General features: G+C 42.2%; 2 protein-coding genes across 2 annotated transcripts in view; both read left to right on the forward strand.

The window, feature by feature from the left end:
* The first annotated feature begins 743 nt into the window (after positions 1-743).
* Positions 744-6,104, forward strand: LOC140201023 (protocadherin-10-like). The gene is made up of 2 exons (XM_072264659.1): positions 744-1,305; positions 3,724-6,104. The coding sequence occupies exons 1-2, from the start codon at positions 744-746 to the stop codon at positions 6,102-6,104; spliced, it is 2,943 nt and encodes a 980-aa protein (XP_072120760.1).
* A 3,652-nt stretch (positions 6,105-9,756) lies between these two features.
* Positions 9,757-13,088, forward strand: part of LOC140201024 (protocadherin Fat 4-like) — a 37,489-nt gene continuing 34,157 nt past the window's right edge. The window contains exon 1 of the mRNA XM_072264660.1: positions 9,757-9,778. Within this exon, the coding sequence (XP_072120761.1) occupies positions 9,757-9,778 (22 nt within the window). The remainder of the gene's footprint in view (positions 9,779-13,088) is intronic.

Here is a 13,088-nt window from a genome sequence, read left to right on the forward strand (position 1 = left end):
GATTGTTTTCTGGTAGAACCAGCCCCTGAAGCACTGGATGACGCGAAGAGGGATGTGCTGTTGGGAGTTGCTCAAAAGTTAAAACTTAAGGTGACCACTAAAATGAGGAAGGCTCAGATACAGACGTTAATAGCACAGTTTTATATATCCAAGGGAAAATTTGAAGAGGGTGTGTTGGAAATGTTTGCTGAAAGTAAACCTACTGAGGCTGAGCTTCAGCTCCAGTTAGAAAAATTAAAGTGTCAACATGAGTTGCAACTAGAACAGCTCGAGGTTGAAGAGCCAGAAAAACAGAGAGAAGAAGCAGAAAGGCAGAGGCGGTATGATGTAGAAGAGGCAGGAAAATAGAGAGAGTTCGAGAAGGAGAGATGGCAACAAGGATGTCACATGCCAGATCTTGATGATAAGTTTAGTGTCAGTCGAGAAATTAAGTTGGTACCTCCATTTTAAGGAGCAGAAGTTGATAAGTACTTCCTGCATTTTGAAAAGGTGACCCAGAATCGGAAGTGGCCGAGGGACCAGTGGGCTGTTTTGTTACAACGTGTAATTAAAGGGAAAGCCCAGCAAGCGTGTTCTGCTATGACACTGGCAGAAGCAATTGATCTTAAGATGCCGTGCTTAAGGTTTATGAGTTAGTTCCGGAGGCATACAGACCTAAGTTTAGAGATTTGAGGAAATCTGGGAACCAAACATATGTGGAGTTTGCCTGTGAGAAACTTGTGTACTTCAATCGTTGGTGTACCATGAAAGGGGCGAATGAGGATATTAACAACTTGAAAGAGTTGGTGTTGATTGAGGAATTTAAAAGTTGCTTCCCTGATGAAGTAAATATATACCTAGATGAAAAGGATGCTGTCACTTTGCAGGAGTCTGCTAGACTGGCAGATGAGTATGATTTAACCCAGAAGGTTAAGTTTAACCTGAATGAAAGCTTCCAAGAGAGTAGCTGGGATGATCAGGGTGAATTGGAATTTGAAGCTGACACTCGTGATGAAAGCGAGGAAGAGCAGGCAGTCCCAATTGCCTGTGTTCAGGTTGTTGAAGCATCTGTAAATCTGCAGGATGCTGAACATGGTGTTGAAACTCAGTTAAAACCTGAGATGTCGGATTTGGTTGAAAAGGAATTCAGTCATTTTGTGAAGTCTGGATTGGTTTCAAAACCTTTGACCTTGCTGAGAGAAAGAGGTCTCTCTGATGCTGAGAAAGTGCCTGCTAGTCTAATGAATTTTGTCTTGGAATTTAGAAATAAACAACTTGGTGATGTTTTTCCAATTTGTAATTTGGAGAGACAGGGTTTGGAGACAGGTATATGGAGGAATTTAAGTGGGGGATTATATGGGAGGTAGGATTTAACGGTTGGCACAACATTGTGGGCCAAAGGGCCTGTACTGTGCTGTACTATTCTATGTTCTATGTTCTAAAACAAAGAGAAGTGTTGTTTTGACCAAGAGGGACCATCTGTGAATGTTACTATGGGAACATGTAAACCAGAGATCTTGAAAATGGAACAAAGGACTTGTTTGGAAGTTTAATGAATGTGCTTAGTTTAGAAAACATGAGTGATGAGTCGGCACCTGTGCAGGATAACGTTCAGGCACTCTGTGAAGGTCCTATGCGAGTTGGTAAGCAAGCTGATCACATGATGGTTAAGTGTTCTGTGGTGAAGTGGAAAAGGGAAAAAGGCTGACCAAATGCCATTTTGAATATAACAGGATCTGGTTCTGCAGGAATTTGATTTTGTAACAAAGCGTGTGAAAGGTAAAGGCAATATCATGGTAGACTGATTATCTCGATGCCAGGTTTAAAAAATGAAATAGAAACTAGTATTTGTATACGCTACTGTAATGTGCTACAAGTTAATGACATATGTACAGCTTTTGTAATCTACAGTTAAAAATTTTCTCCTTGATCAAAATTCTGCTTTATGGGGGGAGGTGTTATATACCCCTAGGGTTCATTTTTTCTGTGGACTGTCACTTTAAAATGCCTAGAGAATGAAATTGACTTTTGGACATTGTTGAATTTCTACTGACTACAAAATTGCTCGGTAACTATGGTGAGTGAGGTGGAGTTATTTGATGGAAAAGGGATGCTTATGGTTTCTCGTGGCTTGTTTTGAATAAGCAAGGTAAGATGATCCTCTTACAGACACACACAGGTCAGAGTCGAGATGGTTTCGATCAATGAAGGAAACCAGTGAGCTGAGTCACTGGTTTAAACTTTCAGTCGCTCAACAGGGGTGAGTTCAGATCGATCCAGAGTATTGATAATTGACTCTCACAAGTGCTGCAACTAGAAGAAGTTTGCAGAGAGGAAGGGGAGAGGATGCTTTGAAACAAAAGAAACCTAGTGACAAAGAGGTCACTGTTTGGACTCTCTCCAAGTAGCCCGTAAGGGTGAGTTTGATTTCATTCGAACACGAAAGTGTGATTGTCACATAGTTAATCCACAGGAGTGGGTTCTCTGGTGAGTGGAGGCCTTTGTGAATACCACGTCTGTGTGGTATTTCACTGAAGAAAGGCCTCCTGTGGGAAATCACTGTAGGAGTTACTTCGTATGTTGTGGAACTGGATAAGTGGCTATCACGTTCTGTCACCATGTGGAATCTACCAGTGTGTCTACCCTTACCTGAGTGGTGCTTTCCTTGAAGATGGTCCCCTTTGTGATAAGCTACTGTTGGTGATACTTAGTGTGTGGAGTGGAACAACTTCGGAGATGAACCCTACTGCTATTGTTATTTTGTATTGCTGTCGTAGAATCTGCGGAATATCGACGTAATTGCCTTCTCACAACATTCGCCTTTGGATTGCAAATATCTTGCATTAATTAACCTGAGGATTGAACTGGACTTTCGTACATACCATCGTAAGACTTTAACTCTTGCCACCTGATCTTCAATAAGTTTGTAACTTTATCTATATACCTATAAATGCATAACAGTGCTAACTTTTGATCATCTGATTAAGTTACTATATTTAGTAGTTCCTAATAAAGATAGTGGATTTTAACATCAAAAACAGACTCCAGGTGTGTTCTATTGCTGCTGATACTTTTACAGTGTTGCTTGCATGAAACTAGGACTTTCCCCAGGGTTGCGTGTACGAAACACAGATTCTTCTCACTTCTTCTTTGATACATTAATCCAAACATGGATTCTGAAAACTCGGATGGGCAGAAGAGTAAACGGAACAAGACATATATATCCACAGGATGAAAATAATTTTAATTGTGCAACAACAAATAGCACGTTCTCGGCCACTTTAAGCCCTGCTAGCTTTAAGAAACGTCATAAATCCTGATTGGTGGAATATCAATACACTTCTACACCAATTGGGAGCTGAGATGTGTTTAGTGATCCGGACAGCCCTCTTTACGGCACGGCAACCATCACGTTAGATCAGACACAATGAAAACTGGGTAGCCTGCAGCTCGGTGGGATTGTTGCACGAATCATTTCGCATCTGTAAGGAAATGTGAGTATTTGATTGAAATAATTCGGGCGATTGGCAAGAGGTACAAATATGCCTTGTGCCGTTTGTCCTATTTAACATTGAATCACTTCTAAAAGGACAATAGAATACTGTCTGGGCTTAAAACCATTGGAATGACTTCTACTGGAAATGAGATACAAAATATATTTGTTGCTAAAATGCCAATTGCTGCTTTGCGTGTTCTGGCTGTCGAATATTGTGTCTGGTCAAATTCAATATTCTGTTCCTGAAGAACTCCAACCGGGAGCCTTTGTTGGGAAAATCGCAGCCGATTTAGGTTTAGATGTGAAGCAGCTGTGGTCTCGCAGATTGCGGATAGCGCCCAGTCCACGGAAGCAGTATTTCGACGTAAATGTACAGAATGGAACTTTATTTGTGAAAGAAATTATCGACAGGGAACTGCTTTGTGGGTCTAATCTCGATTGCCGCTTATCGTTGGAAATTGAGCTTGAAAATCCCCTGAGCCTCTACCAGGTGGAAGTGGAGGTTCTCGATGAAAATGATAATGCCCCCAGTTTTCCGAAAAGCCAGCTTCATCTTGAAATTATAGAGCTTGCAGGACCCGGAATGCGATTTCCTCTTGAACCAGCGCACGATCCGGACATTGGCACAAACTCCTTACAAACCTACCGTTTACAATCAAATGACTATTTTAGTCTGGACGTACAAATGCGACGTGGAAAGAGCAAGTGGCCAGTATTGTTGTTACAGAAACCTTTGGACAGAGAAATAATGGCAACGCATAGTATAACGTTAACGGCAGAAGACGGCGGATTCCCTCCGAGATCGGGCACAGTGCAAATTATAGTAACAGTGAAGGATGTTAATGACAACGCGCCTGTTTTCTCCCAGTCGGTTTACAGAGTCAGATTATTGGAATCTGCACCAAAAGGGACCCTGATTACTACATTGAACGCAACTGATTTAGACGATGGCCTCAATGGAGAGATAGTGTATTCTTTTCGTAGCCATATCTCTTCGACTGCTCGTAAACTTTTTGATCTGAATTCCAAAACTGGTGAAGTCAGGCTGAAGGGGAACCTGGACTACGAAGAAAGCAATGTTTTTGAGATAAAAATACAAGCGACAGATAAGGGTTCTAACGCTGTTCCCGAGTACTGTGATGTATTTGTTGAAGTGATTGATGTGAATGATAACGCGCCGCAGGTGATATTGCGGTCTTCCTCTGCGACTGTTTCGGAAGTTGCTCCGCTTGGCAGTGTAGTGGCTCTGTTCACTGCAGAGGACAGAGACTCTGGAAAAAATGGTCAGGTGCGTTGTCAAATTTCAAATCGACTACCCTTTAAGCTGGACTCATCTTTAAAGAACTACTACAGAATCCTTGTACAGCACCCGCTCGACCGCGAAAGCAATCCCAGGTATGATATTACTATTACATGCACGGATGCGGGGGACCTTCCCCTCATTTCCAAGAAAACCATCGGAGTAAAGGTTTCAGACGTAAATGATAACGCACCAAGGTTTTCTCGCCCAGTATTCACAGCAAATGTTATGGAAAACAACGTTATCGGGTCCTCTATATTTTCACTGACGGCCTTCGATACGGACGCTGGAGAGAACGCCCGACTGAACTTTTCTATCTTGGACTCTCAAGTTCACAATTTCTCAACAACCTCCTATGTCTCAATTAATTCAGAAAGTGGTGTTATCTATGCTCAGAGATCTTTTGACTATGAACAATTGAAAAACTTCCAGATTCAAGTTGAAGTGCGGGATTCTGGTACGCCACCTCACACGACCAATGCGTCAGTGAACGTTGTTATCCTGGATCAGAATGATAATGCGCCAGTGATTGTGCATCCTTTACCCGAATACGGGTCGTCAGCAATAGAAACAATATCCAGGTTCAGTGAACCGGGGTCCTTGGTTGTCAAGGTATCAGCCACCGATGTAGACTCGGGTCAGAATGCTCGACTCTCTTATGAGATTTTTCAAGCCACGCATCATAATCTTTTTACCATTTCGGCAGAGACTGGCGAAATTTGGACTATCCGTCCAATTGTGAACAGGGATGCCCCTAATCAAAGACTAGTGGTTGTGGTAAAAGACAATGGAATGCCACCACTTTCTGCCACTGTGACAATTGTATTATCTGTGATTGGGACTGATACTGAAACGGTCTCTAGGGTCAGCAGTTCTTCGGTGGATCCCAGAGTCCCTCCTGAACTGAGCCTTTCCTTGGTTATAGCCTTGGGAATAATATCTAGCATTTTGCTCATAATGTTAATCATCCTCGCCATTAAAGTTCACAAAAACAGGAATGGTGCGGTATGCCAGCATCACTACCTGAGCTCCATTTGTTGCTTCGAAACAAGAAATAGTTTCAATGGAATTAAAAAGGCCAGCAAAAGCATTCAGATACCACCAAACTATGTTGAAGTGTTTGGGGGCGATCCTCTCTCCCAAAGATTCCGTTACGAGTCATGTTCGACATTGCAGTCTACCAAAAGGGATTTCACACTCTCCAGCAGGAACAGGTCATGTGCAGACCAGAACTTTGTTCTGAACGAATCTGTCGGTAAAGGAAATATTGCAATGGTGGATTCTGAAAAATACAGCATTCCTGAGGTGAGGCAATTTGAACCAGACTGAAAAACCTGATAGGTTTGGCTTGAAAATACAAAGTAGTTTAGATGGGTACCGGTATATTAGGATAAATAGTATGAACGATGTAGCTTAACGGGAAATACTCTTTGATAAATCTTTCTAGATTACTTTTCTGTCTAGTGTGATGTTTTCAATGATGATTATTATATATTATTCCAATATATTACTAAATAACTTTAAATTATTTTCTAGAAGACCTGGTTTTTAGAAGTTTGTGTAATTCTTCTTCATAACATTCTTTCCTCCAAATCAATTGGTAACACACTAGTATTTAAGCCTGGAACAGTTTTTCCAGTCGAGTGGACAATTTCTTTATAATTCTTCCAATCTGATACATTGTGCTCTGAGCTCATTTTTTGGTCTCCTCTACCATGGGGTATATAAACGTAGAATGAGTGCACAGTTCTTCATTTCGGCCCTTTCCAGTGTCACGAGCTTCCAGGCGTTCTTCACTTTTATTCTGCATTCCACTACACTGAGCTCTGAACGAAGTTTTGCGTATTGTCGAAGAATACCATCTAATCTTCCATCCAGGCATATTATAATCTTTGAATTCGGTATGTAGTTCAACAATTAGCTTGCAAACCTCCCTAATGTAGGATGGTTAACTGAGCACTTCCACCAGACACTTTTGTTTTAGATTTCCAACAGCTGGCTTAATCTGTACTTTACTGTGATAACTTTATTTTTAATCTCCTCTATATTCCTTATCCCTCAGTGTTTATTTCCACACATCCATACGTCCCTTAGGCGGCAGTAAAAGCAATTATGTGACCAACACAGCAAATACTTTGTCCTACAACAGAGATGTGTTTGCTCTCATGTCACCAGCCAAAAAACCTATGCTCAGTGCACTAACTAACATGATTGTTTTTGCCAGTTTGCACTGCAGACCAATGGAAATTGAGCCATGATATATAGCACTGGTCCTAGCTCCACACATGATGTTTTTCATGACGAGTTTCCCAAGATGTCCTGGTCTTGCTTTTAGATACGTTTACGGGTTTAGCACGCATTCTAGGCATCAAAAAATGTATGTTAATGAGTCTATGGACAGCTGACAGAGCTATAATGCTGGTGGAGCATAGCAGACAGGCAGTATCTATGAAAATGATTAAGGAAAAGGTGACGATGAGGCCACACTCACTGTGGGGGTGCAGCATCATATTCCTTCTAGGTAACCTCCGACCTGACGGCAGGAACATCAATTTCTCCTTCCGGTATGTTTTTCCTCCTCCCTTACCTATTCAATTCCACATTCTGACCTCTTACCTCTTCACGTCACCTGCTCACCACCTCCCCTTCTTTCCTTCCTCCATAGTCCACTCTCCTCTCCTGTCAGATTTCTTCTTCTCCAGCCCTTTACCTTTCCCACACAACTGGCTTCACACATCATCTTCTGGCTAGTCATCCTTCTCCTCCTCCACATTTTTATTCTGGTTTCTTCCCCTTCATTTCCAATCCTGAGGAAGGGTCGTGGCCCGAAACGGCGACTGTTCATTCATTTCCAAAGACGCTACCTGATATACTGAATTCCTCCAGCATTTTGTGTGTGCTACTCTAGATGGACAGTTAAAGATAGATAATAGTAGAAAGACAGAGATAGACATAGATAGGTACTGATATAAATACAGATACATGGTTAGATATAAGAGACAGATGAGATAGGTGCATAGATATACAGACTGATTGTCTGATGTAAACACGTCCAGTCTTCTAGTGACACGTTAATGTATATTTTTGCTACTTACATTTGTCTGGAACGCGTTATAAACCTGTAACTGTATCTAAAAAGAAGCGACAGATAGATGCGCAGATGGATAGATGCCGACTTATGGAGAAGATGGTTCTTGGTGCATCATTTCATCTCTGAGATAGGCGGTTGCGCTGCTTGGAGAAAAATGAAAGGTAACATCCATGGTGAATATAATTAGCAGTAATTTTAAATTCAACCAAAGGGGCAAATAATTTGGCCAGTATCACAATGATGTTTGGGGAATCGTTGGCACGCAAATTGACAACGATGTTTACGGAATCACATTAAAAATACAGGAGTTAGCTCTTGTTGGAAAAGTGCTCTTGAGATGTCCTATAGGACCTATAGGATTGTCAAGACTAAAAGACCTGAAGTAGTCTTGCATAGAGGTAATGTGGTCTGTACTCTTAACTGTTATACGTTCATTCGAAAGTTCTGCGCATGTTTTTAAAGGTACATGCAGTACCGCTGCCGTCAACATAATTCACTTTCTTTCTAATAATGTAACGGAGTCGGATACCGCAACCCAACGAATAATTATACGTAAATTACTGCAGTTTTAGATCATTCCATTTCGAAATGCTTGAGTTTTCATCCAGTGTTTGGAAATGAGTGCCATTATGTTGATAATTTTGGGATTTAACGATCAATGTAAAGTAACTTTGCATTTTGATTATGGGTGCCATAGTCAGAGTGTTGTGCATTGCTCATTGTGCTTGAAGGAGATCACAAACAGCCTCGTGAACCAGTGAGGCCCGCGTTCTTACAGAATTTTTATGCGTAAAAAATTCCAAGATTTCTATCTGGTAACAGTGAAAAAATGGCGACAGAATGCCTTGAAGAGTATTCAACCCCAGCCCTTTGTTCACAAAATTCTTATCAATTTAACTGAGAATTTTTATTTGTGAATTGTATGCTCTTTTATCCCAGTAGAGCCCCAAAACAGGGAAAATTGCAAAGCACGAAAAAATAACAATTCAAAATCAAATGTCAGCAGTACAATAGTATTCATCTCTCTTTGCACAGCGCGTAATTAAACCACCACTCGCAGCTATTACCGTCAATACTCTTCTTGAATATGTCTCCTTCAGCTTCGCACAACGTGATGGGGTGAGATTTTGCAAATTGCTCAAGCTGTGACAGGTGAGTTGGATAGTGGCGAAGGACAGTAATCTTGAGGTCTTGCCAAAGGTGTCCGATCGGTTTAAGGTCAGGTCGCTGACTGGGTCGTTCAAAGACACCAATTTCCTTCATTTGCAGCCACTCCATGGTTGATATACTTGTGTCCTTTGGGTCGTTATCCTACTGAAAGACTAACTTCCCCCCACTAGTTAAAGTTTTCTGTCAGAGGCTGGTAGATTTTTATCCAGGATACCTCTGTATTTAGCAGCATTCATTTTCCCATGAATCCTGACCAGATTTCTAATCCCAGCTGCTGAAGAACATTTCCATAACATAATGCTTTCTCGACCATACTTTACAGTATGGATAGTGCTACCTGGATAATTCACAATATTAGATTTATGCCACACGTATTGACGAGGCCAAATATTTCCACTTTATTCTCATCCGACCGCAGGACCTTCTTCCACATCTTTCCAGTATATGCTAAGTATTTTTCAAAGTCTTTACGAGCAAGGATACGCATTTTTAGCCAAAGAGTCTTCCTTGCCAGTTCCATAAATCTTTATGCAAGGTTATAGAGATTGTGGAACTATGACCTTCATCTCCATTTGCATCCACTGATTTCTGCAGATCACTCAATCAGCGTTACTGTGGCCTCTCTTACAAGTGCCATTCTTCTCCAACAACTAAGTTTGGAGATGGACCTGACCTAGGCAGTTTGGCTGAGGTTTCATATTTTTTCCCACTTTTTCCACGATGAACCTCATTGAGCTCCAAGGTATGTTCAGAGCCTATGAGATAGTCTTATGTTCTTTCCCATATTTGTGCTTCCCTATTATCATTTCACTGACTGGCCTCGAATGCTCTTTTGTCTTCAGTTTTGGTTTGGTCTATTGAAAATCTGTCATACCTTTTACAGAGAGGGGGTATTTCCTCCAATTTTCTACATCTTCAAATTGGGTGAGTTGTTAAGATAATATACCGGATTTCACCTGAGGAAAATTAGCTTAGTAATTACAAAGCGGTTGATATTTTTATCAGCCTTAAATGTTTTGGTTTTAATTGTTAGTAAATTGTTGACATGGTTTGGAATTTTGCTTTTGATTTGACATGATGCATAATGATCGTTTTTAGATGAGCTAAATCGCAACAAGATATTTTAAATTTAGAAAATTGGACAGCAAATTGTGAAAATAGTTGTGGAGCCTGAATACTTTTTCAAGGCATTCTATATGATCATTAGGCAAAATTTAACGTACATCAGTAGTAAAACAAGGGTATGTGAAACAATCCAAGTCAATATTGAGTTGCAAGTCAGTGGAGTAGCATACTACAAAATAATCTTGCATCCATTTCTGGAGTAAGGCCTATAGGTGACGTCTTATCAGATCTTGAAATAGATTTAGTGGTAGATATGATGGCATTGCAGTTTACATTCTTGACATGGCGATTACATTAGCTTTACTTTTAGTGAAAATTATGCAGAATATTTGCCATTTACCCATTAAGTACCTCTGCTATGACCTCCGGCTCCATACACACGTTTCCACTGTCACACTTGAATGGTCCTATTTTCTCACGTCTCATCCCCTTACTCTTTACATACTTATAGAATGCCTTGGGGTTTTCCTTAATCCTGTCCGCCAAGGCCTTCTCATGGCCACTTCTGGCTCATCTAATTTCTTTTTTGAGGTCCTTCCAGCTAGCCTCATAATCTTCTAGATCTCTATCATTACCTAGTTTTTTGAACTTTTCGTAAGCTCTTCTTTTCTTCTTGTCTAGATTTACAACAGCTTTTGTACAGGACGGTTCCTGTACCTTACTATCCTTTCCCTGTATCAGTAGAATGTAACTATGCAGAATTCCACGCAAATATGCCTTGAAAATTTGCCACATTTCTTCCGTACATTTCCCTGAGAACATCTGTTCCCAACTTATGCTTCCAAGTTCTTGCCTGAGAGCTTCATATTTCCCGTTACTCCAATTAAACGCTTTGCTAACTTATCTGTTTCTATCCTTCTCCAATGCTGTGGTAAATGAGATAGAATTGTGATCACTATCTCCAAAGTGCTCTCCCACCTAGAGATCTGACACCTCACCAGGTTCATTTCCCAATACCAGATCAAGTACAACCTCTCCTCTTGAAGGCGTATCTGCATATTATGTCAAGAAACCTTCTTGAACGCACCTAACAAACCCCACCCCATCTAAACCTCTCGCTCTAGGGACATGCCAATCGATATTATGGAAATTAAAATTTCCCACCACAACAACCCTGTTAGTATTATACCATTCCAGTATCTGTCTACCTATCTGCTCTTCGATGTCCCTGTTACTATTGGGTGGTCCATAAAAAACACGAGGTAGAGTTATTGACCCCTTCCTATTCCTAGCTTCCACCCACAGAAACTCCATAGACAACCCTTCCAAGTCTTCCTCCTTTTCTGCAGCCGTGACAATATCTCTGATCAACAGTGCCACGCCCCCACCTATTTTGCCTCCCTCACTGTCCTTCCTGAAACACCTAAAGCCTGGTTTGCCTCCCTCCCTGTCCTTTCTGAAACATCTAATATACTTGATTAATTGAAACAGAAACGAGTGTAGAAGTAATCAAATTGGGCGAAAATCAACTAGACTAAAAGGTGAGGCTGAGGCACATGTGACAGGTTAACGTTTAAATCATCAATTCTTATCCCATAGCTATTCAATACACAAGGTGGGCATCGTGCATCAGCAACGTTTCTCCCAAACACAAATTTCACGGCCGACAAGCGTTTCAAGGTGTGCTGTCAAAACTCTTCTTAAAGAGTACAAAGAAACGAAAAAGGCTGTGGACCAGAAACGTATTTGTCTGCCACAGAAGCTGAACGCAGCAGGTGAATGATATATTAAACTGACGTCCATTCTAAATTGAAAGAAGTTCAAAACTTGAAAGTCTGAGTGGGAGTGCTGAGAAAGACATTTTTGAAATTTTCGTTATTTTTTTTCTCCAACGGCGTTCTGAGAGGCGGGACTGCGCAGGCGTGTGACGTCGGGCTGTGCAGCGCGGCAGATTTAAAAGGAACAGAGCCTCATAGAGCGGGCAGCGTAGTTTGCGGGCTGCGGAGTGAGCCGGGAGCAGAGTGAAGACTTAAGGGCTTCGGCTCAACGGGCTTAGGCGGAAACAGGCGAGGCGAGGGAGGTTTGGCATTCATTTTCTGTTGTTATTTGAGGAGAGGGGCAGTATGAGTGTGAGGGCAGTTTGCTGTTCTCGGTGTCGGATGTGGGAGGCCCTGGAGTCTACAAGCCTCCCGGACGTCTACATCTGCGCCAGGTACATCGAGATGCAGCTCCTTAGGGACCGCGTTACGGAACTGGAGCTGCAGCTCGATGACCTTCGTCTAGTCAGGGAGAGTGAGGAGGTGATAGAGAGGAGTTGCAGGCAGGTGGTCACGCCGGGGCCACGGGAGGCAGACAAGTGGGTCACGGTTAGGAGGGGGAAGGGGAAAGGTCAGGTAATAGGGAGTGCCCCTTAACAACAGGTACTCCTGTTTGAGTACTGTTGGGGGTGACAGCTTACCCGGGAGAAGCGACAGTTGCCGTGCCTCCGGCACAGAGTCCGGCCCTGTAGCTCAGAAGGGTAGGGCAAGGAAGAGGAGGGCAGTTGTGATAGGGGACTCGATAGTAAGGGGGTTAGATAGGCGATTCTGTGGACGCAGTCCAGAGACTCGGATGGTAGTTTGCCTCCCTGGTGCCAGGGTCCGGGATATTTCTGATCGTGTCCAAGATATCCTGAAGTGGGAGGGTGAGGAGCCAGAGGTCGTGGTACATATAGGTACCAATGACATAGGTAGGAAAAGGGATGAGGTCCTGAAAGGAGAATATAGGGAGTTAGGAAGGGAGTTGAGAAAAAAGACCGCAAAGGTAGTAATCTCGGGATTACTGCCTGTGCCACGCGACAGTGAGAGTAGGAATGCGATGAGGTGGAGGATAAATGCGTGGCTGAGGGATTGGAGCAGGGGGCAGGGATTCAAGTTTTTGGATCATTGGGACCTCTTTTGGCGCAGGCGTGACCTGTACAAAAAGGACGGGTTGCACTTGAATCCTAG

This window comes from Mobula birostris, chromosome 7 (assembly GCF_030028105.1).
Source record: "Mobula birostris isolate sMobBir1 chromosome 7, sMobBir1.hap1, whole genome shotgun sequence".
Lineage (NCBI taxonomy): Eukaryota > Metazoa > Chordata > Chondrichthyes > Myliobatiformes > Myliobatidae > Mobula > Mobula birostris.